At 44.6% G+C, this 26,817-nt stretch overlaps 3 protein-coding genes across 8 annotated transcripts in view; 1 reads left to right on the forward strand and 2 right to left on the reverse strand.

Moving 5' to 3' along the window:
* LRRIQ4 (leucine rich repeats and IQ motif containing 4) lies at nt 1–13,025 on the reverse strand. The gene is made up of 6 exons (XM_024102590.3): nt 12,910–13,025; nt 7,795–8,919; nt 3,818–3,991; nt 2,818–2,956; nt 1,605–1,801; nt 1–292 (listed from the first exon to the last, which is right to left on the reverse strand). Exons 2-6 carry the CDS (start codon nt 8,896–8,898, stop codon nt 152–154), a joined length of 1,755 nt encoding a protein of 584 aa, XP_023958358.2. The 5' UTR covers nt 8,899–8,919; nt 12,910–13,025; the 3' UTR covers nt 1–151.
* Nucleotides 1–21,514, reverse strand: part of SEC62 (SEC62 homolog, preprotein translocation factor) — a 124,120-nt gene extending 102,606 nt beyond the window's left edge. The window contains exon 1 of the mRNA XM_065557800.1: nt 21,473–21,514. Within this exon, the coding sequence (XP_065413872.1) occupies nt 21,473–21,477 (5 nt within the window). The 5' untranslated portion in view covers nt 21,478–21,514. The remainder of the gene's footprint in view (nt 1–21,472) is intronic.
* LRRC34 (leucine rich repeat containing 34) overlaps nt 12,889–26,817 on the forward strand; it is a 21,041-nt gene continuing 7,112 nt past the window's right edge. Inside the window, exons 1-7 of one of the 6 annotated variants that reach the window (XM_024102554.3) lie at nt 12,889–13,070; nt 13,764–13,858; nt 19,422–19,542; nt 21,334–21,455; nt 21,596–21,660; nt 22,753–22,836; nt 24,708–24,836. In XM_024102554.3, coding sequence (XP_023958322.2) covers nt 12,931–13,070; nt 13,764–13,858; nt 19,422–19,542; nt 21,334–21,455; nt 21,596–21,660; nt 22,753–22,836; nt 24,708–24,836 — 756 coding nt within the window. In that variant the 5' untranslated portion in view covers nt 12,889–12,930. The remainder of the gene's footprint in view (nt 13,071–13,763; nt 13,859–19,421; nt 19,543–21,333; nt 21,456–21,595; nt 21,661–22,752; nt 22,837–24,707; nt 24,837–26,817) is intronic. The other 5 variants (XM_065557799.1, XM_008164974.4, XM_008164971.4 and 2 more) reach the window with 5 other exon arrangements.

Here is a 26,817-nt window from a genome sequence, read left to right on the forward strand (position 1 = left end):
TGGCCATAAAACACCTAAGTTATTTTTTTAATTGTAATGTTCAATGTTCTGGAAATTTTAGTATTGACTATCCCTTGCAGGGAGAAGCAAGAAAATACTCTCCCAATGTACAAGAGTTCTAAACAGTTTGATGTACAAATCATATACAGAATTACTTCTTTTTGCCCTTTGCACCTTTGCCAGGCTTTTCTTTCCCCTTCTTATCTTTCTTTCCTTTCTTTAACAGTTTTTGAAGCTCAGCAAAAATTCCAAGCCCCTTCCGCACCATCTGCCCACGCCACCAAGCCTGGATCTGAAAGAGAGGATGGAACAATATTGTTACCTAGAGGAGAAGAGGGTGACTTCAAACAATTGACTTGAGCACTGTCGGCTAGTATTGATGCAAAAAGCTGAATGCATTGGGGTCTGCTGGAGTAAACTGGGGTTAAATTCATGATTAGACTAAATTAATTTAAAGTAAGAGGACCTGCCAACCAACTAAATTATATTTTTCAGATTATTTCCATGAGCTATTTTAAAATTAAACTAAAATTTCTCTAAGGGAGGGAACACTCTCATTGTTATTCTCTCAACTCTTTGGTCAAGGCAAGGGCTTCAAGTGAAGAGAAGTCATCTTCCCAACTTTAAATGTCACTATTTGGCTGTTACGTTACCCCATGTACCCACAGTCAATTTGGACCTAGCTAATGGTCCTATGTTGGGCCCAATGAAAGGGAAGTTGTTTCCTTTCAGATGTTGGGTAGCAATGTGTAGAAATAAGACAATAACTGGGGGAAGGGAAGAATTTGAAATACAGGAGATTCAGGGACTGAGGACCTGCCCCTTGTTCCTCATCCCCATCTTTTGAGCAAAATGACTCTATTGCCTACTGGTGCTGTAGATTGAGCTTCTAATAACCATCTAGGGCAGTGATACTCAAACCTCAGTGGTTCAGGAGCCAAATTAGCAATCACTATTACCCAAAAGAGCCACAGTAATTCAGTGTTTCCTTTTTCGCTTTTATATTATATAATTAGAATCTCACAGCAAAACAACTAAGTATTCTACAATTGGTTAAGCATCCTGATTGGTTGTTAATTATCAGTGTTTTAATATGTGCTACAAAGAGCTGCAGGAGACACACTAAAGAGCCACTTGCGACTCCTGAGCCTCAGTCTGAGTATCACTGATCTAGGGCCGTTCCAGGCTGAATCCCTGTGCCCCCTGTGCCCCTACAGTCTTGGGACTAAAGGATGCAGTTTATAGCTTCTTCCCCAAGCAAGGATTTGGCTTAATGGATCTGCATAGTGCAGTGGCCATTCCCCTACCAAGCCCACATTCCCCATTGGCAATGAGATAGAGACTCCATAGCACACGAGGAGGTATCTGCTGCTTTACTGCCCCATCAGAGCTGACACAGAATTTTTAAGATACTTCAGGACCTTGCATAGCATGCCCTGTAGAATGTTGTGTAAAACACTGGATTATTATTATTATTTGTTAGTCTCTAAGGTGCCACAAGTACTCCTGTTCTTTTTGCGGATACAGACTAACACGGCTGATACTATGAAACCTGGATTTTTAATGCAGTTTGTGCAGTGTAGTAGATCTCTTATGCCTTGTACCTTTGTAGCCTTGGCCTTTTGATGCCTCTTTTCCCGTAAATACTCCCAGATAGCCAAGTTCCCCTGGCTGCACACCTCAATTGGAGGGTCTGTCATAGGGTTCCCATCCAGCAAGACAAGTTGCAGCTTCTGAAGACTGTCCAAGTTTTCTGGGAGTTGGAACAACTGATTGTTCTGAACAAGCAATCTTTGCAAACCTGAACAAATAAAATCGCAAAACTGCAATGCACAGACTAATAATAATCTGGAGTGTTCCCTGGGTGTGCTTACAATAAAACAATGTATTGCTGGAGTGTGAAATATTTACTCTGTGTATATAAATATTTCCCAGCACATCAATAGGTTGTTTCATCTATAGTATAAAGGGCCTAGTTCCCAAACTTGGAGAGATTTTTTTCACAGGATTTCAATAACACCAACATGTTTGTTTTAATGGCATGATCAAAGTTTGTTTGTTTGTTTTTTACAAAAATATCAACAAGAAGGGTGTTACTGCTGTTGTGCCTTTCTACTTCCACGGCCCTGAGTTATGAGTTTTTAGGCTTAGGCTCAAGGTAAGTGCAAGAATACAAAATTGTTTCCCCCCCAAAATAGGAACTAGGGTGAAGCACTCAACAGAGCTTCATTTCCTAAATGATATGCCACACCCTGAGGTGGGTCGCTGGCAATGAGAAATAGACTTGGGAGCTGGGGATCTTAAAGTATGATCCTCTAAGCTTAAAAGACACCAGTCTGTTAGCCAAGGCTGAATCAGGCTTATTGACCTCTATTTGTGGCCCAACCACCACTAGGGGAGGAGAGAAGGCCACATTGAGTGGGTGTGGGTTACATAAACACCACCTACACACTGCATCTGTGCCTCGGACTCAGGGGAGTTTTGTCAAGCAGCAAAATGCTATCTTGGTAAGAAAGCTGCAAGAATTGTTAATTGTTCTACTTTGTCATCAATTGACCAATTTTAAAAAACAATGCCACTTATATCTGCAGATCATTAACTTTCCCGGGGTGTATATTGCATCTGAATCTATTCAGTAGGGAAAGTCTTCAACAGATCATCAGACAATAAGAACTTTTAATAATACAGATTACTCAACCTAGTCTCTCATTTGGACCAGGAAAGGTGTCTGGGTGAGAAGAGGAAGATTTTTGAACTCTGAAATCCCTGCTTAAACCTGTGCTCTTACAGACACAAATGCATAGGATGTTTTTTCACCTTGTACTTGACATATGGAGTCTGGGAGTTCTTTAAGGAGGTTGTTGTGACAGTCAACTATTTCTAAGTTGCTCAGCAAGCCTATGGAAGGTGGCAGGTACTCCAGACAATTGTTCTCTAGGTACAGCTCTTTCAGATTCTGGAAAAAAATGTGCATGATTTTCTATTTTAAAAAAGGATTTGTTTCCTTAGGTAGATCATTGAACAATGCACAACTGAACATTGGCAAATGCAAAACATACGACTGGGGTGATAGCATTGTTAGGTGCTCAGATACTACGGTAATGAGTGTGATATAACTGGATAAATTTATCCAGCAGTGTTTGAGCATCTCCTTAAAGTGCAGCATGACCTATCAAGGCTTGAGGATTTACTTCCTTTGCCACTATGTGGTCCTTCTGTCACTCCTGCGTGCTAGCAACCTCTTGAAAGGTATAGCGGCTGCTCTGTGGGCAGGCAGAGAGAAGGGAAAACATGAATTCCATCAGCAATTGTAAAGTGGCTTATTGCCTAGGGCTTGGTGGTGATTGATCACCCAGTAAAACAGGGGTTTAACAATGCTACAGCCCTGGTGTAGAGGCCCAACACATTTTATGGGATCAGAAAGATATACACACATAACCTATTCCACATAGGGAGATGGAAATAATAGAGAGAATCTATGTGAAATAGGTTATATATAATACAGAGATATCTAAGTTTTGGGTCCATCAACTTTAACAAGACCTGTTTGTTACAAATGTTTTACCCAATCCTGCCAGACCTCAGTGGGTCCAATTCTGCAAGGTGTTGTGTCCCATCGAATTAAATGGAACGTTAGTGTGCTCAGCACCTGCTGTTGACAGGCCCTGCGCACCAAATCCCATTGTCCATGGAAGGTGCGTTTGTGGAAGGCCTGCAGGATTGGGATTCCTTCTCTTCAAACAGCTTAATTCTTCTGTGCTTCTTTGTGGTACCAGGCAGAGTTAGACTGAGCTCCTCTCCCTGCTCTTTTTCCTACCTGCAGTTTGCTGATGTCTCTTGGAAGAGTCATGAATTTGATCCCTTTATCTTGTCCCAGATATAATTTCTCTAATGACTGAAGGAGAAAGACTTCTTCTGGAAAGACACTGAATCTGTTTCCAGTCAGACCAAGGCATTTTAAGTTAGAGAGTCCCGTCACCTCTGGAGGTATCTAGGCGTGTTCCAAAACATACATTTAAAAAAAATACATTTATATCCGTTAAATAGCTATGTCTTGTTGTTTGTTGTTTGCTGTTCTGGGAAATACTCTGTCACATTACTACGGATCAACGAAGAATATCATGCTGGCCACATTCTATGATATTGCCACATTATGATTGAAATTTTTGCAACGTTTCCCTGCTATATTCCCTTACTGAAAGGTGTCTCTGTGTAAACTTTATCTGAATTAGGCTAATTCTTAGCATATACGTTCCTTCCAGAAGTGGCTGCCTGGAGAATGAAATGTAACAGGTGCTCCTGTGCTTCCCAATCCCTCTGATAGTATCTGTGTATTATAAGATATTTTACATAAATTTACATAAATTAAATTGGGTCATTTGCATATATTACCACTTCCACAAATGTCGCCTTCAAGGGGGGAAAAAAAACAAAATAAATCACGATCTCCTGGCACAAGATGGGGAGGACTGCATTATATCACAAAAGGGAAATGTGTTTGATGCCCTAAGAGGAAGACACCCATTACTGTTCATATATTGACAGGTTTCAGCTGTATCATTGTCCCCTAGGCTGGCATAAGATACTGGTTCTAAAAGCATTAACAACTTGTACATCCATTGTAAACTTGCCTCCTGCTCTGTTTCAAATAGTATATCACATTTTTTGATCCTGGGCAAATGAAATTATCAGACCGTTACTTCAGAAAAAGATAGGTATAAATAGAACCAGGCCCTTTTAGCATCTAATCTCTACTATTCAAAGCAGGTTACCATGTCTAGCTTTTCACTTTTTAGTGGTTTGTTTTTGGTTCCTTTTTTCCTGGCTGAATATCTGCCTGTCAGTGGCAATTGATTACAGGGGGTAGTGAGGCTGTGATGCACATCAGCATTAGGAAACAAGCGTTGTAAACATAATAACTATCAGTTTTATTAACTGCAATTTTAATTAAGCTACTGTCACTCATCTGCTCCAATGGCTTTAAGAATGTGTTATTCTAGCACCTTGCCGCCTTTGGGTAGCGTATAACTGTCTCACATCACAAACAGCTTGTACTAATGCCTTATAACAGGGGTGGCCAAACTGGGGCTTGCGAGCCACATGTGGTTCTTTTATAGTTAAAGTGCAGCTCGTGGAGCCCACCATATCATCCCCCACATTTTCCACTGGGTGGGGGGAGCTCAGAGTTTCAGCCCCACAGTGTGGTTGAGGGGTTAGGGCAGGGGTGGGCAAACTTTTTGACTCGAGGGTCACATCGGGGTTGTACAACTGTATGGAGGGCTGGGTAGGGAAGGCTGTGCCTCCCCAAACAGCCTGGCCCCTGCCCCCTCCCACTTCCCATCCCCTGACTGCCCCCCTCAGAACCTCCAACCCATCCAAAACCCCTGCTCCTTGTCCCTTGACTGCCCCCTCCCGGGACCCCCGCCCCCTATCCAACCCCCCTGCTCCCTGTCCCCTGACTGCCCCAACCCCTATCCACACCCCGCCCCCTGACAGCCCTCCCGGAACTCCCACCCCCTATCCAACCGCCCTCTGCTCCTCGTCCCCTGACCATCTCCTCCCGGGACCCCCCACCCCTAACTGCCCCCCAGGATCCCACCCCCTTATGCAACCCCCCCCCGATCCCTGTCCCCTGACTGCCCTCCCAACCCCTATCCACGTCCCCGCCCCCCGGGACTCCCACTCCCAACCCTCCCTGTTCCCCATCCCCTGACCACCCCCCCAGAACCTCTGCCCCCTCCAACCGCCCCCTCTTCCCTGACTGCCCCCGGAACCTCCCACTCCCTTACCCAACCCCCCCAGCTCCCCGCCCTCTTACCAGCAGCAGGAACTCGCAGCCGCGATACCTGGCCAGAGCCAGCTGTGCTCCCCGGCCGGGCAGGAGGGTCCGGCCCACGGGCTGTAGTTTGCCCACGTCTGGGTTTAGGGGCTTCTACCCAGTGGGGAGAGGGGTCTTGGGACTTTAGCCCTGTGGGAGGCACCTGCCAGGGCTTCAACAGGAGCAGGGAAGAAGCCCTGAGCCTTGGTAGGCACCTCCCTGGGCCAGAAGCCCTAAGCCTGGACAGGCATCTCCTGCAGGGCAGAAGCCCTCAGACCCCCACCATCCTGCCACAGGACATAAGCCCCAATCCCTGGCAGGCCCGCTGGGTTCTCAACAGGGCTGTCCCTACCCATATATAAAGTACGCAGCTGCGTAGGGCACCAGGAAATTTGGGGCACCCAGCCCCCGCTCTTCCCACCCCTGCTCTGTCCCAGCCCCAACCCTACTCCCCTGAGGACTGCAGCAGGGATGGGCCTGCACTCACCGGTGGTAGGAAGTGCAGCGACCTGGCCCCAGCCGCGCCGCTGGTGAGTGCTGGGAATGGTTCCCCGCAAGCCAGTCCCTTCCTGCCCTCTCCCTCCCAACCCCGGTGGAGGCCTGGGGCTAGTCCATCCATCCCCAGACACACACAGAGGCCTGGGGGCTGCGTAGGGCCCCAGAATAGCTAGGGATGGCCCTGGTTCTCAAACTTCTGAAGATTATTGTCTGCAGCTTGGAGGGTCAGTAAGTTTGGCCACCCCTGCCTTATAATGAACACTGCACAAGCATCAAAGAAAATATCCTCCAAGTAAAGCACTGAAGCACAATTCTTCCATATCATATAATTCTTGGGAAATCTAGGCTCCCATCCTTAGTGAAGTTCATGCTTTGCACCCCAGTACCTGCAAGGACCTTATTACCGAATTGGGGTCATCAAGTACTTAGAGGTGAAAGGATTCTTGATGCCATGGGATATAGTTTCAAGACTCCCATTAATGTTAAAGGAAAACAATGAATAATTAGAATAGCTTAGATAGCTCAATGCCATCCTGTAAACGTGTTAAAGAAGAGAGAGCTGTAGATATCTGAATAGATTAAAAATTAAGTTGCAGAACAGCTTTGGTATTGACACTCATTGAATGGGGCTAGCAGGGACAGTGGGAACTGGCAGGTTACTGATACCTAACTCCATTGCCTAGTGCAGGGTAGACTGAATCATGATAAACCAGCTTTGAATTGTAATGAAGGAGAAATGAGAGAGGGAAGGTAAGTTGAATTGCTTCTACAGTTACCCCCATCCAGTGACTAACGTGGATGAGACCACCCCAACAAAAGGCATGTCCCTAAGTTGGGAAGAGAGAAGAGAAATGACAATAGGAAGTCACACTGTATGGGTGGTTGGAAACATTTTGGCTTCTGCATTGGGTAGACCTCTTCCCTGTAAAATAATATTCAACAGTTACAGTGGCGTTTTCCAGCCAAAGATCTCAAAGCCCTTTGCAAAGGAGACTAAGTATCATCAGCTCTGTTTTAGAGATTGAGAGACTGAGGCAAAGAGAGGTGAAGTGACCTGCCCAGGATCACACAGCTGGACAATGGCAGAGCCAGGAACAGAATCCTTTGTTTCCTGCTGTCCCAACTCGTGGCATCTCTATGTGGCTGTGCTATGTGGCATAAGGATTGCTGGGGTTTGCACGCTTTAGAGGGTTATATATTCTTGAGTCTCACATCCTTGGAGTCAGGCTTGTAATATTATTAATACTATTTATTATTTTAGCATCTAGGAACAACCGTGATGGGCCAAGACCCCATTGGGCCAAGTGCTGTACAAACACAGAACAAAAAGATGTATCCTGTCCCAAAAGACCGTACATATTATTATCTCCCTATGTTGTAGAGTTAAGTGGCTCATACTATTACATTTGAGATGCATATTAGCCTACTGAATTTGAAGTGTATATAGAATCCCACACCAAAAATAAAGAAATCAATACCTCACATATTTGATTGTCATCCAGTGACAATATTTCCAGATTTTCCATAGCACAGATCTCTTTAGGGAATTCATCAAAGAAATTTTCACTAAGATCTAATATCTTGATACAGGTTAATCTGGTAAAGGAAGAAGGTAGCACTTGCAAGCCAGTGTTTTTCAAATAAACGAGGCAAAGGGACATCCAATGGCAAATCTGACGTGGAAACTTTTCCAAGTTGTTACCAGACAGACCAAGCTCGTTCATTTCTGTGAGTTGCTTGAAGTTAGGAGGGAGCCTACGCAGGAGGTTATTAGACAAATCAAGCACAGTCAGTCTCCGGCAGTGATGCAATTTATCAGGGACTGATAACAGGTTATTGAAAGCTAAAAATAGTTTCACTAAATTTGTCAAAGAGACAATCTCTTCAGGGACAAAACTCACTAGATTTTGTTCCAGATCTATTATTTCCAGATTAAGAAGATGACAAAGCTCCAGGGGAAAGCTTTCAAATCTGTTTTTTTGCAGGTAGATCTCTTTAAGTTTTCTCAGATTCACTATTTCTTTAGGCAGATACCTTAGATTATTGCCAGATAGTCCAAGCAGCTCAACATGATGGAGGCATTTACAGATCTCCACTGGGAACTCATCCAAGTTTACATCATAGAGCCTGAGCTGACGGAGTGCCTGCAGTTTGCTGATGATATGCAGCGAACTGTAAGAGAGTGGATTGCTACTTAAATCTAAGCTCTGAAGACATTTCAGCTGCCCAAGTTCTTCACAGATGTCGTGTATATAGTTCTCATTCAGATAGAGAACTTTCACCTTCTTAAGATGATGGATGTCTCCTGGGATGCTTTCAATTAAGTTTTTTTCCAAATGCAATTCTTCCAGATCTTCCAGTTCAAAGATTTGTAAAGGGATAGTTGTCTGTTGCTTATTGGCTAAATCAATAAAAAATATCCGATCTGTGACGTGTACAGGTAGAGCGTCCTTCTCTAGGTCTTTCGTCACTTGTGTTTCCTGTAAAATCTGCAAACTATCCTTCTCAAGAATTGTGGTATCTGCTCTTGAGAAATGAACATTCACTGCGTTGGCATCAGGGCTCTGCTGAAACTCAACCATCTGTGCTTCTTATTTTTAACTCTAAAGAGAAAAAAATAAGGAATCAGCAGTACTCCAACTTTAACCCACTTAAATAACAATAAAAGGATGAACTAGTTCAATATTTAGGGACAGATTCTGACTTCAGCTGCAGTACCAATACCACTGAAAACTGATGTTACCCACTGACATCCAAAGCTTGAAAGAATGTAAATAAAGACATTTTTTGGCCCTTAGTGTATTGGTAAAGGCACAAAGGGACAAATTCAGTGGATGAAATGCTATTGAAGTCAACAGAGATGCATCTGCTTATATCATGACTGAATTTAGCCCAATGAGCCAGAAAGTCCTAGGTATAAAATTATATGGACCAAATTTTGTTCTCAGTTATACCAGTGTAAATTTGGAGTAATGCCATTGAAGCTAAAGCAGTTACTGCAAATTATACAAGTGTAACCAAGAGCAGAATTTGGCCCTATATTGTCAAGTGATTTTAAATTGAATAAACAGTTCTTACATAGTGTGTTTTGAAATATTTCAAGCGAGGTCTTGAATTTAAGTTTTATGGGCCAGATCCTCATTTGGTGTAGATCAGCATAGCTCCATTGAGCTATAAAAGTTTACACCAGCAGAGGAGATGTGCTCATATTCTTAAAATGTTTTCAGTACAAATCAATTTGGATTTCTCCTCCCAAAATTCAGTGTTTTTTCAAAATTTCCAGTTTACTGGAGCACCAAACAGTGATACCTCCTGGAAATTAGATCTTTTCTATCATGAAAGTGTCCCGATTTTCATATTCTGCTATTGCTTTGGAACTTTTGCTCAACTGGGGCATGATCTTGATTTCAGTGGGAGTTGATGAACCTAAGTAGCATCATGCCTTTATAGGCTCAAAGGCAGCAAAACACTTAACTTAAAGCATGTGCCTATGCGCTTTGCTGAATAGGAACAGGATTATTCACATTTAAGGCTAAGGACGTGTTTAAATGCTTTGCTGAATCAGGACCACAGAGTTGTCCTATGGGTTTTGTGTAACAGGCATCATGTTGGATATAGTTTTATGATTATACTGCCCCTAGCACAATGGCCCCCAGATCTCAGCTGAGGCCTCTGACCACTACTGTATTACATAATAATTCAATAATAGCAGAGTTTTACAAATGATATCACCATTTTACATGACATGTATTACTTCTATAGTTTCTGACCAATATGGACAAGCTTAAGTGTCATTTGAATCATATGTATATATGCATTTAAAATCCTAGGATTGCAGAATGTTACTGAATAAAGGAAAATGAGGAATAATAGGAAGAGGAGATGATTAGCTCACTTGCATCCAATGTCACAAACCTACTGGGGTGGATGTCACAATCCCACAAGTCAATGTTCAAAGAGCAGCAGCAGAGAAAGCAATGGGAGAAAAAACCAAGAGGCTGGTGGCTGACTCATTTACCTCTACATCATAATCTCACCTGAAAGGATGTCATAATCCCAACGATGAGCAGTTTGCAAGCACCAGCAGAAAGGGAAAGAGGAATGAAAAATATACAAAATAACAAGTGGTATAGAGAACAGGAGTACTTGTGGCACTTTAGAGACAAATTTATTAGAGCATAAGCTTTCGTGGGCTACAGCCCACTTCTTCGGATGCGTAGAGAAATTGGAGTCAGAATGTCTATCGCCCCGTCTCATAAAACAAGAACAAGGGAACAACCAATGAAATTGAAAGTCAGCAAATTCAAAGCTGATAAAAGGAAATACTTTTTCACACAAGCCATAAATTAGACTGCAGAACTATTGTCACAGGATGCCCTTGAAGCCAAGAAATTAGCATGATTCAAAAAGAAATTGGGCACTTATAACAAGAATATCCAGAGTTATATGCTAAAAAAAAAAAGTTTTGGAAGGAATATAAAATCTCATGCCTTGGGATTTAAACCAATCTCTGACTATTAAGGGCTAAGAGGAGAATTGTTAGGGAGCAAATGATCCCTCATCTGCCTACTGTAGGGTTTCTTGCACCTTCTTCTGAAGCAGGGTTCGGCAACATTTGGCACACGGCTCGCCAGGGTAAGCACTCTGGCAGGCCGGGCCAGTTTATTTACCTGCTGACGCAGCAGGTTCAGCCGATCGCGGTCCCCACTGGCCGCGGTTCGCCGTCCCGAGCCAATGGGGGCAGCGGGAAGTGGCGCGGGCGAGCGATGTGCAGGCCGCAGCTTCCTGCCGCCCCCATTGGCTCGGGACAGCAAACCGCGGCCAGTGGGGACCGCGATCGGCCAAACCTGCCACGTCACCAGGTAAATAAACTGGCCCGGCCCGCCAGGGTGCTAACCCTGGCGTGCCAAATGTTGCCGATCCCTGTTTTGAAGCATCTAGTGCTGGCCACTTTCTCAGCAGGATATTGGACTGGATGGACCACATATCTGATCCAGTATGGTGATTCTTGTGTTCCTATGAATGGAAAAAGAGATGGGGAGCGAAGAAAAGAAGCTCAGATTTGGAGACAAAGCAGTAGCCATCATAACCATCCAGGTTGGGATTACCAATTTCTGATACAATGGGAGAGTCCCCAGTTTTCTATTTTTGATGTAGAAACAAAGTTTGTGCACTGTCATGCACCCTGCTTCTGCCATGTGAGAGGCAGCAGCACGTCCTGTATACAAGGGTAATATTAAGATAGTGACAGACAGTAGAAAAATGTATTAAATGAGAGGGACAGATACAGACACCTATGTGTAACAGGGTAGTCTGCCCCTTTAAGGGTGTCTGGAGGCCTGGGACCAACCTGCCCTGTTCAATTATCAGACACAGTGCTGGAAGGGTAAAAGCTCCCTATAAAGGGATGAGAAAGCTCAGTTGGAGGCCTGGAGAGTGTTGTGTATTAGTCCTTCCCAGATGGGGGAGATAGATCAGTGGCCTACATGTGGTGGAGAACACAGGTTGGTGAAGTTGGGTTCAGAAGATGGTGCAGTGATTACAGGACCTTGCTACCTGTTGGTTGTGCTCAGAGACTAATTCTGTGGAGACAATTATTGACTGGTGGTTCTGGACCCATTCTTGTAGATCCTGCCTGTGGGAGCCCAAAGTTGGGTAAAGTGGTTTTGGCCATCATCCAGGGAGAGATCTGAGAAGAGTGGAAGTGTCCCATGGGGGAGAGCAAGAATGGGAGCTTGGGGGAAGCTCTCAAGGGGTCAGAATCCTAGCTAGCCCTAGACGTAAGGTTTCAGAAGAGTTCAGCTCCACAGTGTTGGAGAATTTCTATTGAGGGGGAGAAGTCCTGGTGGTATGTTACTGATCCAGCAAACCTGGGCACATCAAGAGAGATTGCCTACTAATAAAGTGCAATTATGCAGGGTGCTATTTCAGCCAAGGGGTGGGAGCAGGGGAGGGGGGTCACTGCCACCTAACAATTCCTCCATTAAGTAACATGTAAGGAATCCATTAAAGGGACACACAAAGCAGGTCAGAGCACCACAAAAAGGAGTTCTTCCAGTGAAGTCTGTAAGGGGCACCCCATCAACCTCCAATTTCATAATTCTGACAAATTGATGCCATCACAGGATGAGACAAAACCAATTTCAAGGCTTGTGTGAGGGGGAGAGGGAGGTGGACAGTTCATGGCTTTGCAGGGAGGACCCCAATCAAACATCCTCCTGTGGAGGGATCCCCAAGTTTATGGCTTTTCAGAATAGAACTCCTCTGTATGGAGAGGTATTTTCATGGCTGTGTAGGGGGACCCTGCTCCCATATGCTCTTCATGGGGAGGGATCCCCAGGATCACGGCATTGCAGAGCACTCCTGTTCAATGCATTCACTGGGAGGGGTCCCCAGTTTTCTGGCTCTCAGGGGATACCCAAGCCAACGCATTTCATGTCTCGCAAGCGAGGGGCTTTGCTGGCATAAGGAGGGCTCCGCACCAGCAACCGCGGGGGTTCGGAGCCAGCCGAGCGTGGGGGTGACTCTCGACCAGGTGCAAGCTCAGCTCCTTCCCTAGCAATACCCCGTGAGGGGCGAGGGTCGTCCCTTACCCTGGGCGCTCGCTGAGTGGGATGAGGGAACGCAGGCGCACTGGAGAACCCACGGGCGGCAAGAGAAGCGCGTGCGGTCGGTGTCTCCATGGCAACCACGGCCGGGGACCTGAGCTCGCGGCCGGGGCAGCGCTCGGGAACCCCCATGGCAACGGCCGCAGGTAGCCGCCACGGGGAGGGGGCTGCCGCCTGGGCCCCCGGACTCTGACCCCCAGCCCCGGGGAGCCCCAGGCATTCAGAGCGCCGGTGACGCCCCCGCGTTTTGTGGGCGACACGGCGTGTAGGGTGCACACCCGGGCAGGGCCGCCCAGGGGATTAATGGGGGCCTGGGGCAAAGCAATTTCAGGGGCCCCTTCCATAAAAAAAGTTGCAATACCATAGAATACTATATTCTCCTGGGGGCCCCTGTAGGGCCTGGTGCAAATTGCCCCACTTCCCCCCCCCCCGGGTGACCCTGCAAGGGGGGGGGGGGGAGATATTCTCCATGGTGTCTCTGGGCATGATCAGATCTGCCGCCCCCCCTTCCGTGCTGGGGGAGAGATTGGCCATGTGGGGCAAGGCTTGGAAGGAACTTAGCCCAGAGCCCCATTCTGCCAGCAGCACTTACTAGTGGGTATAATGGAGGTGCCTCGATGCACGCTCGGCTGGATTGGGCTCCTAACCGGTGAGGCGTGCTTTGCTGTGCCTGATTTTAAAAAGCTTATTTGAAACTAAAACCTGTGAGGAATATAGTTAATGTCTGAAATATCCACTTGTAATTGCCTAGTAAGCGTTGCTTGTTTGCCAAACAGGTGTAGGGGTGTGTGTGTGTGTGTGTGTGTGTGTAAAAGGGGATTTTTTTTTTTTAATATTAGGCTATTTTTCCGCCGTAGTGTGACATCAGAGTTATCAGTGAGAGCACCTAGAATACAGTGTGATTTTTGTGAAATGACAGCTCACAGCTCTGAAGGTAACTTTATTGCTAGAAAAGTTATACCATAAGTTATTATTTAATTTGTGTTGAAATTCTACACTGCTGCATATTGACACACATTATTTATTATTTAAGGAAATATCAATATAAGATACAGGCCTTTGAGAATATAGTTCTAATTTAAAAGTAGATTAAAGATGATCAAGTATATTGCAACAGTGAAATCTCTCTCAGTTTTGCTTAGTAAAAAATTCAGTACTCACAGATGTGGGCTTATTATTTTGCCATGGAGGAACATAGGGGCATGTCTACACGGCAGCTGGGAGCAGGCAGACAGACTTGTGCTAGTCAGGCTTGAGCTATTGCACTAAAAATATCAGTGTGGAACTTGTGGCTTGGGCTCTCAAGAACTCCCGACCCCCTGAATCTGAGCTAGGGTGGCTAGCCTGCGTCTCCACCCGGGCCATCCACGCTGCTATTTTTACATGCTAGTTCAAGCCCAACTAGCATGAGTTTGTCTACCTGGGCTAGGAGGGTAGCTTCCAGCTGCAGTGTAGACATACCCTATACGTAGAATCCTATAGTAAACATTATGGGAATATTCTGTCAAGCATCCAAGATTTGTTCAGTAGAGCAGAGGAGTGGTTCCTGATTCTATGGGCTTGTCTGCATCTGCCCCGTGTGAGTTAGGGCCTTGTCTTCAAGGTCTGACACACAGCTTTTAACAGACCAAAGTGTTAACTTATGTAAAAACTCCAAACTGCCTTGTCTTCACTACGGTTTTACTTCGAGGTAGGAACCCATCTTTTTTCCCCCCAGTGAAGACAAGGACCTGTGTGGAGTGCTAGGGAAGTGTATGAATACATATGTACATATGCAAGGACAAAATATAACCCTAAACTGGATGAGGGATGCTTAAGTGGTTGTTTAGTCTTTCATCTGTATTACTCTGTCATTTGTCTGATTTTGAATATTGATTAAAAGTGCAAAGTCTAGAGTCTTTCTACCAAGGTGGTATTTTTTTGTTTTTCCCCCCAAGTTAGCAAGATTGATTCCATCTCCAATTAGAACTGCTGACTGTTGAACCTCAGCCCAAAGGGGCAGAATTGCTCTGTTGTTTATTTGTCAAAAGAGTTGCCGTTATTTTTACTTGTTATTTTAAAAATTCACATCTCAAGCTCACTACAGGTAGGATTGAAATAATGTATATCAGCAGGGGGAATCGTTTTGAGGAATTTTGATTTCACTCTCCGAGTATCTGCCTCTCAGGCCTGGTCTATACTACAAAGTTAGGTTGACATAAGTCGCCTTGCGTCAACCTAGTTTTGCATGAGTCTACATTCAAATTTGTTTCCTGCTGATACAGCGATGCAGTAACACCATCTCCCCAAATGGCATTGAGCCATGGTCAATGTACTGTGGTGATGGAGTGCAGTGTAGACACCGTCTGTTCTATATTGACCCTAACAGTCCTCTAGCAGCTGTCCCACAATGCCTGAAACTCACTGCTTTGGTCAGTAGCGTGAACTCTGCTGCCCACGGGTCACAGAGGTCCGAAGCTACCCACCCTCACTAAAAACCACATGTTTTTGAAATGCCTTTTCCTGATTGCCCAGTTTGTGGACATACCATGCACATTGTTGTGTGCAACTGCCAAACCAACCGTGCCGGCTACATGCTCCAGACATACTCCTGCGTGGAATAGACAAAGAGGTATCAGATCTCCTTGGCCTGTGGGGAAAAGAGACTGTGCAGGCATGGGACAGCCATAAAAACCTGACAGATTACATGGGGGATGCAGGTGAAGGGGTACGACAGGAATCAGCAGCGATGACGTGTGAAAGCTAAGGAACTGCAGGAGGCACATCAGAAGGCCAGGGGGCCCAACAGTTGATCTAGTGCTGAGCTGCGGACCTGCTGCTGTTACAATGAGCTGCATGCCATACTTGCTGAGGAGCCTGAGAGACAGATCCCTGCTGTGAACAGTGAGGAGGAGGATGTGGGGGCATGCACTCAGGGGTGTCCAACTATGCTGCGAGCCAGGACCTGTTTGAGGCTCCACCACCGTCTAGTCAGCCCCATCAGCAGAGCTCAGGCGAGTAGGGAAAGGAACCTTGGGTAAATGTGTGAATGCAGTTCCCATTACAGTGATTAAATGTACAGATGGTGCCTGACCCAGTGCATCAGGAAGCAGGTATTGACTTAACATTAATTTACTCATAGAAGAGGTAGCGGTACATCAAACAGAGGTAGAGTTATATGGTTTTCATTTCCTTGTAGAGTCAGGCAAGGGAGGCCATGCAGAGCAGTTTGTTTATGTACACAAGGATGTCCCTTGAACCCTCCAGAGAGTTCTCAATGACACTTTCATACTCCGCAATCCTCTCCCAAAGCTTTCTAGGGATGGCCGTCTTATTTCTTCCTCTGTGGTAGGACACTTTCCCACGCCAGTCCGCAATGACTTCGGCAGGCACCATAGCAGTACATAGGCTAGCAGCATATGGGTCCAAGTGGCTTTGGGATGTCCGCAGCAGCTGTGCTCTCTGTTCCTTTGTTACCCTCAGAAGCAAGAGACCAGCTAAAATCACCACTGCCTGTGGAAAACAGTGCCAGTACTCAGTACCATTGCCCTACAATTCTCTCCTCATTTACCCCGTGCCCCTGCTGGGCCATACTCACCATGGCTGGAACTGGAGAGCCGTGCTGTGCACAAGCATTCTGGAGCTGAAGTGTCAATAAGCATGTCTTGTTTAAAACTTTAGGAGAGGAAAGGAAGGGAGTTCTGAAACTTAACTTTCACTTTATAAATACAACGATACCACTCTGAATTTTTTCTGTGTCTTCTGTGGTTGTGGCCTGGAGGGGTCCCCCTCCACACCTGTTGAAAGCCTGACCTGGATAAGGAGGAAAAAGAAGATGACTCAGGAGAATATGGAAAAGAAGAATATGTTCTCAAGACAGTGCTGCTTCGGACTGTGAGCTGAGGGGCTGGTGGGTGAATATTTCCGACATCATGGAGAAAGGCCCAGGCGTCCCAGCAGTCAATGGAGAACTCCATGTTAGCACCTCCCTAGGCCCCCAACTTTCCATGTGGCATCTATGGCTCCCACTCCATGCTAGAAAATAGTAAGAACAGCTTAACATAAACTGACCCGGTTGCTGTTTGCTGGTTTGTGTAGGCAAAATTGACTGAAATGGACATGAACTTTCTTTCCCCTTGTAAGTTCTGTTAATTTATTTCAGATTTTTTTATTGTGTTTGTTTTTTAATTGCACATAGGTTTTTTGCACTAGTTTCAGGATGCAATCAAATTCTATTTTGGGGCATTTTTATTACTTCACAACATATGCTACAGAATGTCTAGAACTACTGAAAGCACCCACTACTTGTTATTGTACAGGACGACGGAACTCATAGGATCAGTGACAAACATAGTGTAATAATTATAAACTTACAGCTAGCACTGCATATTAATAGGTGCATTAACAGACAGTGTTACATTCATAAATGTACATCAACCACCACACAGTACCTTGCAGCCCCCAAAACTTCAGGACCAGGTAGGGAGCACAGTCCACGACACCACATTACAGTACTGTAGCTAACTGTTAAAGGGCTCTTTCAAGGCCTCCTTCAGCTGCATAGCTCCATGTTGAGCTCTTCTAATAGCTCTTGTGTCTGGCTGTTCAGATTCAGCAGACAGCCACTCTACCTCCACCCTTGTGGCAACTTTTCCCCCTTTGCCTCACAGATATTATGCAGGATATGACTGGCAGCTACAACCATTTGCAGTGTTTTTCTTACTGAGATCCAACCATGACAGTAAACACGGCCAGATTCCCCTCAATCTAACACAAGCACATTCAACTGTCATTCTGCACCTGCTGAGCTGGTAGTTGAACCTTTCGTTGGTGCTGTTGAGATGACTGGCTTCATAAGCAAGCAGTAGGCTGGGTCCCCCGGGATCACTATTGCCATTTCAGCATCGGCAGTGCTAATCTGCTGGTCAGGAAAGAATGTTCTTGGTTGCAGCTTTCTGAACAGTCCTCTGTTCTTAAAGATGTAAGCGTCGTGCATCTTCCCTGACCAGCCAGTACTGATATGGGGAAGTGTCTCCGGTGAGCCCCCAATGCTTGTATTACCATAGAAAAGCCTTTTCGTTGATGTAGTCTGTGGCAAGGTGGGCTGGTGCCAAAATAGGGATATACCTGCCATCTATCACCCCACAACAATTCATGAACTGCACTGATGCAAATCCATCCACTATGTCTTGCACATTACCAAGAGTCCAGTCCTGCGTAGCATGACACTTGCATGACAGCTGCCCCCATGGTGGATTTTCCAACTCCAAAATAATTTCCCACTGACTGGTAGCAATCAATTTAGTGTTACAAATTTCCACAGTGCGATCACCACTCACTTCTCAACTGTCCATGCAGCTCTAATTCTGGTGTCTCTGTGCTGGAGGGCTGGGGATTCAGCATACAGATCAAGGAGTGTGGCCTTTCACATCAGAAAATTCTGCAGCCAAGCCTTGTCTTCCCAAATCTGCATTATGATATGATCCCACCAGCCAGTGCTTGTTTCTCGGGCTCAGAAGCAGCATTGCACCGTTTGCAGCTGCTCCGTGAACTCCACCAACAACATTGAATTGGTTCTCGCTATGTCCCACAATAATCTGTCCTCCAATAAATGTTTACATCCTCTGCTGCTGCAGTTCTTCTTGAAGCTCTGCAAATATCAGGATCATACATCCTTGTGTTCGCAATGCTTGTGACAAAAGTGTAGAGCTTTGTGGGCTCCATACTTCAGAGATGGCAGACAGTGAGAAATACTGTGCAGTTTTGTAGGATTTTTTTAAAAAGGCACCAAAATGAAGGGATATGGATGACATTATGGGATAGAGAAAGATGCATGATGAGAACTTGACCCCTTTCTCCCCGGGTATTCCTGCCCCACCAGGCATTGCTAGTATTTCCCAAAAGACAGTGTGCTGGATGATGGTGAGTCGCACACTGGAATACCTATGCACGGTGCATTGCTATGCATCAACACAAGCATCCTGGTGAATATGCAGAGCACTGACGCAAGGAGCCAAAATACTAACCGGGGCAGCTTTATGCTTGCGTTGACCAAAGTTTGTAGTGTAGACATGGCCAAAAAGTCAAGATGGTTCATAGTCCCAGATCCTAATACTTGTCCTAGATGCTCAAAATGAGTAGCCTGAAATGCATTTTTTCCATCCAGAAATGGCTAAGTGGTTGAACTATTCCCCTCTGTTATGGCCTCATTACAGAGATTCATGCATGTGAATTCTCCAGACTGCATTATTGCAACACACACTCTTACCTGGTGTTAGCACTAAAGATCACTCTGGGCTTGTCTGTATGGAGAGTTAGTGCGTGGGAAATAGTGTAAATCTACAGTGCTCTAGCCTGCCATGTACTAACTAGTCATCTGGAAACTCCTACAGGACACTAAAAGTCTATAGCGTGCTTTGACTTACTGCTGTCTCTCAATTTCGTAGGGGCCCAGATTCTATATGATGGGCACGTTAGAAATGCATAAAACTGTCTACTAAATTGCTTTTATTTTTAAGCTGTCATGTCAACTCGTCTAAGTCTCCATAAACAGTATTTGCAAACCTGCCAAGAGTCGAGCCAGCTAGAAAACCCTTTCATAGCCCACATGCTTGAAGAAGCTGAGAAAGCAGATATAACGTAAGGAAATAATAAATAGCATATTTTAAATACTTCTGAAAGCTTTGGACAGCGTAACAGAACCAGGAATGGAATGATGAAAAAGGACAGTTCTCTGGTTTAAACACACATCACTTTTTTGGGGTTTAGATTTTATTGCAGGAGTTCTGGTTTAATTCAAGTTGACAACAGCTTGGCAAAAGTCTGTAGCTGCATATTCCTGCCAGGCAGAAAACTCAAAAAGTACAAAACATATAGGGCAGTAGTTTCCAAACTACGCAAGCTCTCGTCAACAGGTACGTGAGAAAAATCCTGTAATGGTGGACAACGCATTTTATTTAGTACAGAGGTTCTCAAACTGGAGCATGCCCTGGAGGAATGTTCGTGTGGTTGGAGAGGGAGGTGTGAGCGGCGACGCCAGGCAGCTCAGGCCAGCCCCAACTGGCAGGGCTCGGGGAGGGAGTGTCATCTTCACTGCCTGTCTCACCTTGGGCCAGCCCCAGGCAGCAGGGCTTGGGCGGTGGGGAGCGCCACCTCCACCCTGACTCATCTCAGCATGCCACCCAAATTTGAGCTGAGCCCCACCCTTTGAGTTACAATTTTTGGATGTGCCCCCCCCAACCCAGACAGGCCTGGCGTCGCCACTCACCCCTCAGAACGTTTCTTTGCACCCCACAGTTTGAAAACCTTTAGAAGCTGCCACAAGTACTCCTGTTGTTTATTCAAGGTAAAGTGACCGGTTAACACCTCTGCAGTCATAGGATAAAAAGAAGGGGTTAGTGGGTTACAGATTGTTGTAATAAGCCATAAATCCACTGTCTCTGGTCAGCCCATGATTTTTGGTATCTAGCAGAGTAATGAATTTAAGCTCCCAGGCTCATCTTTTGAAAGTAGGTTTCATTTGAGGATGAGGACCGATATGTCAGATATAGATCACTTTGTGAAAAGTGTTCACCCAGAGGTGATAGGGTGTTTTTGTCCTTTATCATTTTTCTAAGTGAGTTCTTTCGAGAGCATAGTGATTGCCTGGTTTCACATAATTGTTATTTGGGCATTTAGTGCACTGGATGACATATACCACATGTTGTGATAGGCATGTATAGGACCCATGGATCTTGAAAGGTATGTTGATCATTGTGGCAGTGGAGATATGTCTGCAGGTTTTGCATCTGTTGTTCCGGCAGGGTCTGATGCTGCTTTGAGTTGGTGTATCCTGGTCTGCGGAGATCTTGCTTCTGACGACGAGCTTGGAGAGGTTGGGGGGTAGTTTGAAGGCCAGAAGTGGAGGTTCAGGAAAGATTTCTTTCAGGTTGGGGGGGTCCTGTTTGAGTCTGGGTTGTGGTTGTTTGATGGCACTGTGTATGGGTTCCAGTGTAGGGTGCTGGCTATAGATGACAGATTTCTTTGTGTGTTTGGGGTGGTCTGAGGAAAGATGATGTAGAGAAAATGGAAAGAGAACTGCTTTCTTCTGTGCTCAGTTATTGAGGATGGGGTAGAGTAAAACAAAGGAAAAAGGAGAGACTGAACCTTCCAGAATAATCTCCTGAATAATTTTGTTGCTAAAATTCTAAGTGGGTTCTTGTGGCAGTATAGTGTATCAGGCAGTCAAAATGGACAATTATGAATTACAGCTAGTATAGCATTGTTCTCCATGGATTTTTTTGATCCAGATTTCACAATCCTGATAAATATACTAGTGAGGGGGAAGCACTATTGCATCTCCATCCCATGATACATATAGAACTAATACTTTGTATAGTGTTTCTTTCTCCTGCCATCCTTATGTTTTAAAGTATTTCTACATTACAACAGATTGACAAAAGGGATCACATTAAAAATAGCTGGAAATAACCGCTTGGTGCCAGTACAGAAAGTTACAGATGAGGATTTTCGAATGCTTGCCTGCATCTTAAGCAATAACACATTTGTTACAGGTATGTCGTCTCATTACTTCATATCTCTTTATAAATTGGAAACAAGAAACAGTTCTTTCTTCTTACCTTTCATGTGGAGATCAATTAGTTATTAATAAGTGTTGTTAGTCTTATTTATTTCTGTATTCTTTGCCTTTCAGGGCTGGACCTTAGATATAATGTATTAACTGATGTTGGAGCAGAGCATGCTGCAAAATTCCTTCAGGTAGTTTTCTCTGGGCCAGAATATTTGATTTTTTCCTCAAGTTTGTGGTTTCATTGGCCATGATAACATTTATGTGCAATATATTGGTGACAGTATGTGTTGTTTTGGAAAAATTCCAGAAATCTTGGCTTTGCATATCCAGATCCATCAATTTATAATATCAGATTGCATTCATCATAAACTTTTTGCAGTTGTTTCAATATATGTGGTTTTTACAGTACAGTCTGCATTTGTGTAGCATTTTGGTAATATATTGTGCCTGACAAAATTAACGGAAATGCACAAAAACATAATGTATATCCTTAGTATGTATGGAAACTTAAAAACATAGGCTTCTAGTGCCCGCCAGAAGCAAGCTATATACAGGAATCCCTGTAGTCTGCAACTCCCTATCTATGGAGTTAGCTCATTGCTTCAGAATCATGCTCCGAAACTAAACTTTCATTTTAAAATGAAAATTTATGCTTCTAGCTCTAATAGTTGTGTAGAAAATCTTGAAAATGTGATCCGTGTAAACCAGTGCAGTATTGCTTTCCTGAGCCTGCTGACAGCCTGAAACAGTACCTCTGAGGCATATACTATTGCAGTCTTTTCCCGGGGCTTTGAACTGAAACCTAAGGATGACAATTTAAATATCAACAGTATTAACTTTTTTATTGATGATCATGTTAGTAGCGTTTTAGCACTGGTATCCCCCAGTCCCAAGCTGCCTCCCACACCTCCCTAATTATCTAAACAAATACTTCCCCACTTGCCTAAACCTCCGATTTGCCCCTTGTCATCTTCTGTGATGAGGTTATTTGTTGTAGGTACAAAAACCTTTGGCATGTTGAAAACTGAATATGCAAATGTAGCAGTTTGAAGCTGGGCCATTGGTTAATAAGGATGTTTGTTAGTTTTTGGTTAATCACTGCTGTGTTCATTTTTGTGTTGTTTTTAAATGTTGGTGCTCAACATATTAATTATGGAGAAAACAGTTTCTAAACAAAATGTCTTTCAAACCCGTGTGAGGCATCAGCTCTTTAAAATGAGAAAATGCTCTGTAAAATATATTTCTGAGTTTGGCGTTGGTTTCCTGTTTGTGTACTGTAGGAAAACTCAACCCTGCACTACCTCAATCTGATGTTTAATGATATTTGCACCAATGGAGCAGAATTGATAGCTAAAGCATTGCATGTAAGTATTAATCGATATACTATAGTAATTTTGACAATAGCATCTGATTTGATATTGTATCTTCTGATGGACATCAGCATCAAAGTGAATCTGAAAACCCCCTTTTCTTTCCTTATATCCAGTATTTGTTGTAACAAAGAGATTGCTTTGTCTTCTCAAGACAGACTGTATCTTGCTACTTTTAGATCATCTTTCAGAAGAAGAGAAAACTGGCCTCTGCAGCCATTGATATTTATTGATTTCAACTATAAAATAGCTGGATATCTCTTTGAAAATCATGAAACTGAAAAATAAAACAAAATGTCATGTATTTCATCAAAATTTGATGGGACAAAATTTTACACAATTCCATACATAGCCAAGTATTTTTTTTTAATTTTCCATTATGTTCTGAAACTTGCTATCAGATGCCTTTTATATGCCTATTTTTGTCTTTGTTTTTAAATTTTCCTTTTTTATGGTGACATTATTTGCCTTGACATCAGTTTGTCTAGGACATCACTGTATAATCTCACATATCAGCATTATAAAATGTGTTTTTTATAATTTCACATTTAAATTGCTCATAATAGATTTTTCAGCACAATTTCTGTTACAGTGGCACTGAGGAATTAAAAAATTAAAATTATTGTGTATACACTACAGCTAGGGCCTCATCCTGCAAATGCTTAGGGCCTGATCCAATGCCCACTGAAGTCAATGGGAATATTTTCCTTGACTTCAGTGGACTTTGGATCAAGCCCTTAGTTTGCCAAAAAAGAGGCCAATCATGCAAAGATCTGTGCACAAGCTTAGGGTTACCATATTTTGAGTGTCCAAAAGGAGGACACTCCACGGGGCCCCGGCCCCAGCCCCGCCCACGCCCCCGCCCCAACTCTGCCCCCTCCCCTGCTTCCCGTGAACATTTGATTCGCGGGAAGCCTGAAGCAGGTAAGGGGGGAGTGGGGGGAGGAGGCGTGGCCCAGTCTGGCCCCCCCGGCGTCTCCAGCCTGGGTCAGCTCGGGCCCTGGGGTGCCGGGCTTGGCCCCCGGCTGAGCACCCCCGGCCCGCCCAGCACTGTCGTTCCCCGGCCCAGCCCCCGGCCCGCCCAGCACTGCCGGTCCCTGGCCCGGCCCCCGGCTCAGCACCCCCAGCCCCGGCTCGGCACCGCTGGCCCGGCCCCCGGCTGGGCACCGCTGGCCCCCGGCCCCCGGCTCGGCCCCGCACCGCCGGCCCGGTCCCCGGCCCCCGGCTCGGCACCGCCAGCCCGGCCCCCGGCTCAGCACTGCCGGCCCCCGGCCCGATTTTCCCGGACATGTCCCGATTTTTGGGATTTCCCCCCGGACGGGGATTTGGAGCCCAAAAAGCCGGACATGTCCGGGAAAATCCGGACGTATAGTAACCCTACACAAGCTTAACTGTCTGTACTTTGATTACTCATGTGATAAAGGCAGATGAAAGACCTGCAAACTTATAGTTTTCTAAATTAAAAAATTCAGCTATTAGCTAAATATGTGAAATTACAGCCATTATAATAAAATATAATGATGAATGGATTTAACTCTATTTTTAAGCAGTTTAGACACAAATATCAGTCTGGAATTCTTTAATATACATATGAAAATTGGTAGATTATAGTGGAAGCACAGATACCCATAAATAATTCAGAGCCCTCCCACCCTTTCAAATCCTTATGCTCTTGGTAGACTTTACTCAGGCAGCTAGTCCCAGTGAAAAGATAGGCATCTACTTAGTTACTGTTAGCAATTGGCTGTATTCCTTACAGAAGATGACATTTTGTCTTTATGCCACAATTAAAAAATCTGTAGTAAAATGTATAATATCACAGCTTAGATCATTTCAGGGAAATCCTTTTAAATTTTCTTGCCTAGAGGAATGAAACGCTCCTACACCTGAGAATGACTGGCAACAAAATTGAAAACAAAGGTGGGATGTACTTTGCTTCAATGCTGCAAATTAATTCGACCTTAGAGAAGTTAGATCTTGGAGACTGTGATCTGGTGAGTAAAGTAAAATTATCAACTTAAACTACAAACTAATAGCCTTTCAAGTGTATTATAAATAGGGAGACCAGATAGCAACTGTGAAAAAACGGGACAGGTGGTGGGGTGTAATAGGCGCCTGTATAAGAAAAAGTCCCCAAAAACGAGACTGTCCCTTTAAAAACGGGACATCAGGTCACCCTAATTATAAAGGTCCTGTGGTTAAATTAGTGGAAGATGCCATCTGTTGCCATTTGTTTTGTATACTGTGATATCTTCAACTATCACAAAATATCCTGTTGCAACTAGCAAGATGCACTTGGAAGGGCCTGTAGCATAGTGTGTTTATAGGAGTATGTGATGTAGTACATCATAACCTCTAACTGTCAGTTCCTTTACTCCCAAAGAGCCATTAGAGGAGTTTGACTGTTGTTCTGTTGTGACGTTCCCCACTTGTGTTATCTGGACTGGTGATCTACTAGGTCTCTCCAATCCTAGACTCTGGGAGCCAGCCTTACCCTGCTCTGCTGTGAGATCCCCCACTCCTGGGCTGTTCACGCACAGCCTCTGGCACATAAGCTGCCTCTTGGATTGTGCAACCGAATGACACTAGCCAATATCTCTGGTCCCAAACACAACCCTAGGAACCTCTGTCTTTCAGTGTCCAGTTATGCCCGCTGGATGCTGCAAGCTTGTTTGAGTTTGTCAATTTAACAAAGAAATTGATATGTACCAGGTTTGTTATCCCAAGGAGAGTCTCTGACACACTTCAAACCAAACACACTGCTTCAGGTAGAATAAACAAACAGATTTATTAACTACAAAGATACATTTTAAGTGATTATAAATCAAAGCATAACAAGTCAGATTTGATCAAATGTAATAAAAGCAAAACACATTCTAAGCTGATCTTAACACTTTCAATGCCCTTACAAACTTAGATGCTTCTCACCACAGGCTGGCTGGTTGTTCTTCAGCCAGGCTCTCCCCTTTGATCGGCGCTTCAGTCGCTTGGTGTGGTGTCTGTAGATGTAGGTGGAAGAGAGAGAGAGAGCATGGCAAACGTCTCTCCCTTTTATCATGTGCTTTCTTCCCTCTTGGCTTTGCCCCCCGCTCCTCCTTCAGAGTCAGGTTAGCATTACCTCATCGCAGTCCCAAACTGGCCAAAGGAAGGGGGGTGACTCACTCCAGAGTCCAACAGATCCTTTTGTTGCTGCCTAGGCCAGTGTCCTTTGTTCCTGTGAGGCTGGGCTGGGTTTGTCCCATACCTGCCCTGATGAAGTGTGAACTGCCTCTCTGCTCTTGGAGAGTTTTTGCCTGGGGTTATTTTAAGCCATGAGCATACATATTTCAGCCTCATAACTACATACATGAAATTATAACCTATAACATAACTGTAACAACAATGCTCAGTGTATCATGAGCCTTCTGAAGACACACAACATGACACACTTTGCATTGGATGCCACACAATCATTTTACAAGGGTGAACCTGGGGATGCTGGATGTTTCCCTGTGGTACAGAGTGTCAGAACTGTACTCTCTAATATTTTGAGAGATTCAGTTTGTGTTATATATGTCATATCATCCAGAGCTCATGTAATTCATGTAAGAAAGAGATTCCTTATTCCCTAAGGGCTCTTTTCATTCTAAAGTAGCTTCTGCAGGGGTATAAAGCATTGAAAGGTGCACTCCCTTTCAAGAAGTGCTCTTCTCTCATTATCAGCTACATTGTGTCAAAAGCACTATTGTGTGGATGCACATGGATGCCACCAGCTTCCCCTAGATGGAGTCACAGACTACCCAGTCTAGTTGTCAGGCCATCCGTATACGTCAGTGGGTTCTTCCCTGGAGAACAGGGCTGCTAATATAAGTAATTAAAGTTTCTAGTGGAGGGTACTGTCTGAGTGAAGAAACCTATGGAAAATGAGGTTTCATTTTAAGTTTACTAATATTTCTGGTGCTCCCAAACTGGAAGGTGAAAATGCCTTTAAAAATT

The sequence above is a fragment of the Chrysemys picta genome, chromosome 9, assembly GCF_011386835.1.
Source record: "Chrysemys picta bellii isolate R12L10 chromosome 9, ASM1138683v2, whole genome shotgun sequence".
In the NCBI taxonomy this organism is placed as follows: domain Eukaryota; kingdom Metazoa; phylum Chordata; order Testudines; family Emydidae; genus Chrysemys; species Chrysemys picta.

Excerpts from the sequence above, each read along its gene's own strand:
- LRRIQ4 (XM_024102590.3), bottom strand. The coding sequence starts at position 8,898 with ATGGTTGAGTTTCAGCAGAGCCCTGATGCCAACGCAGTGAATGTTCAT. Across the intron at positions 1,802-2,817 it reads CTCCATATGTCAAGTACAAG|GTTTGCAAAGATTGCTTGTT; the intron begins GTGAAAAAACAT and ends TTATTTGTTCAG. Across the intron at positions 293-1,604 it reads AAAAGGCCAAGGCTACAAAG|ATCCAGGCTTGGTGGCGTGG; the intron begins GTACAAGGCATA and ends CCTCTCTTTCAG.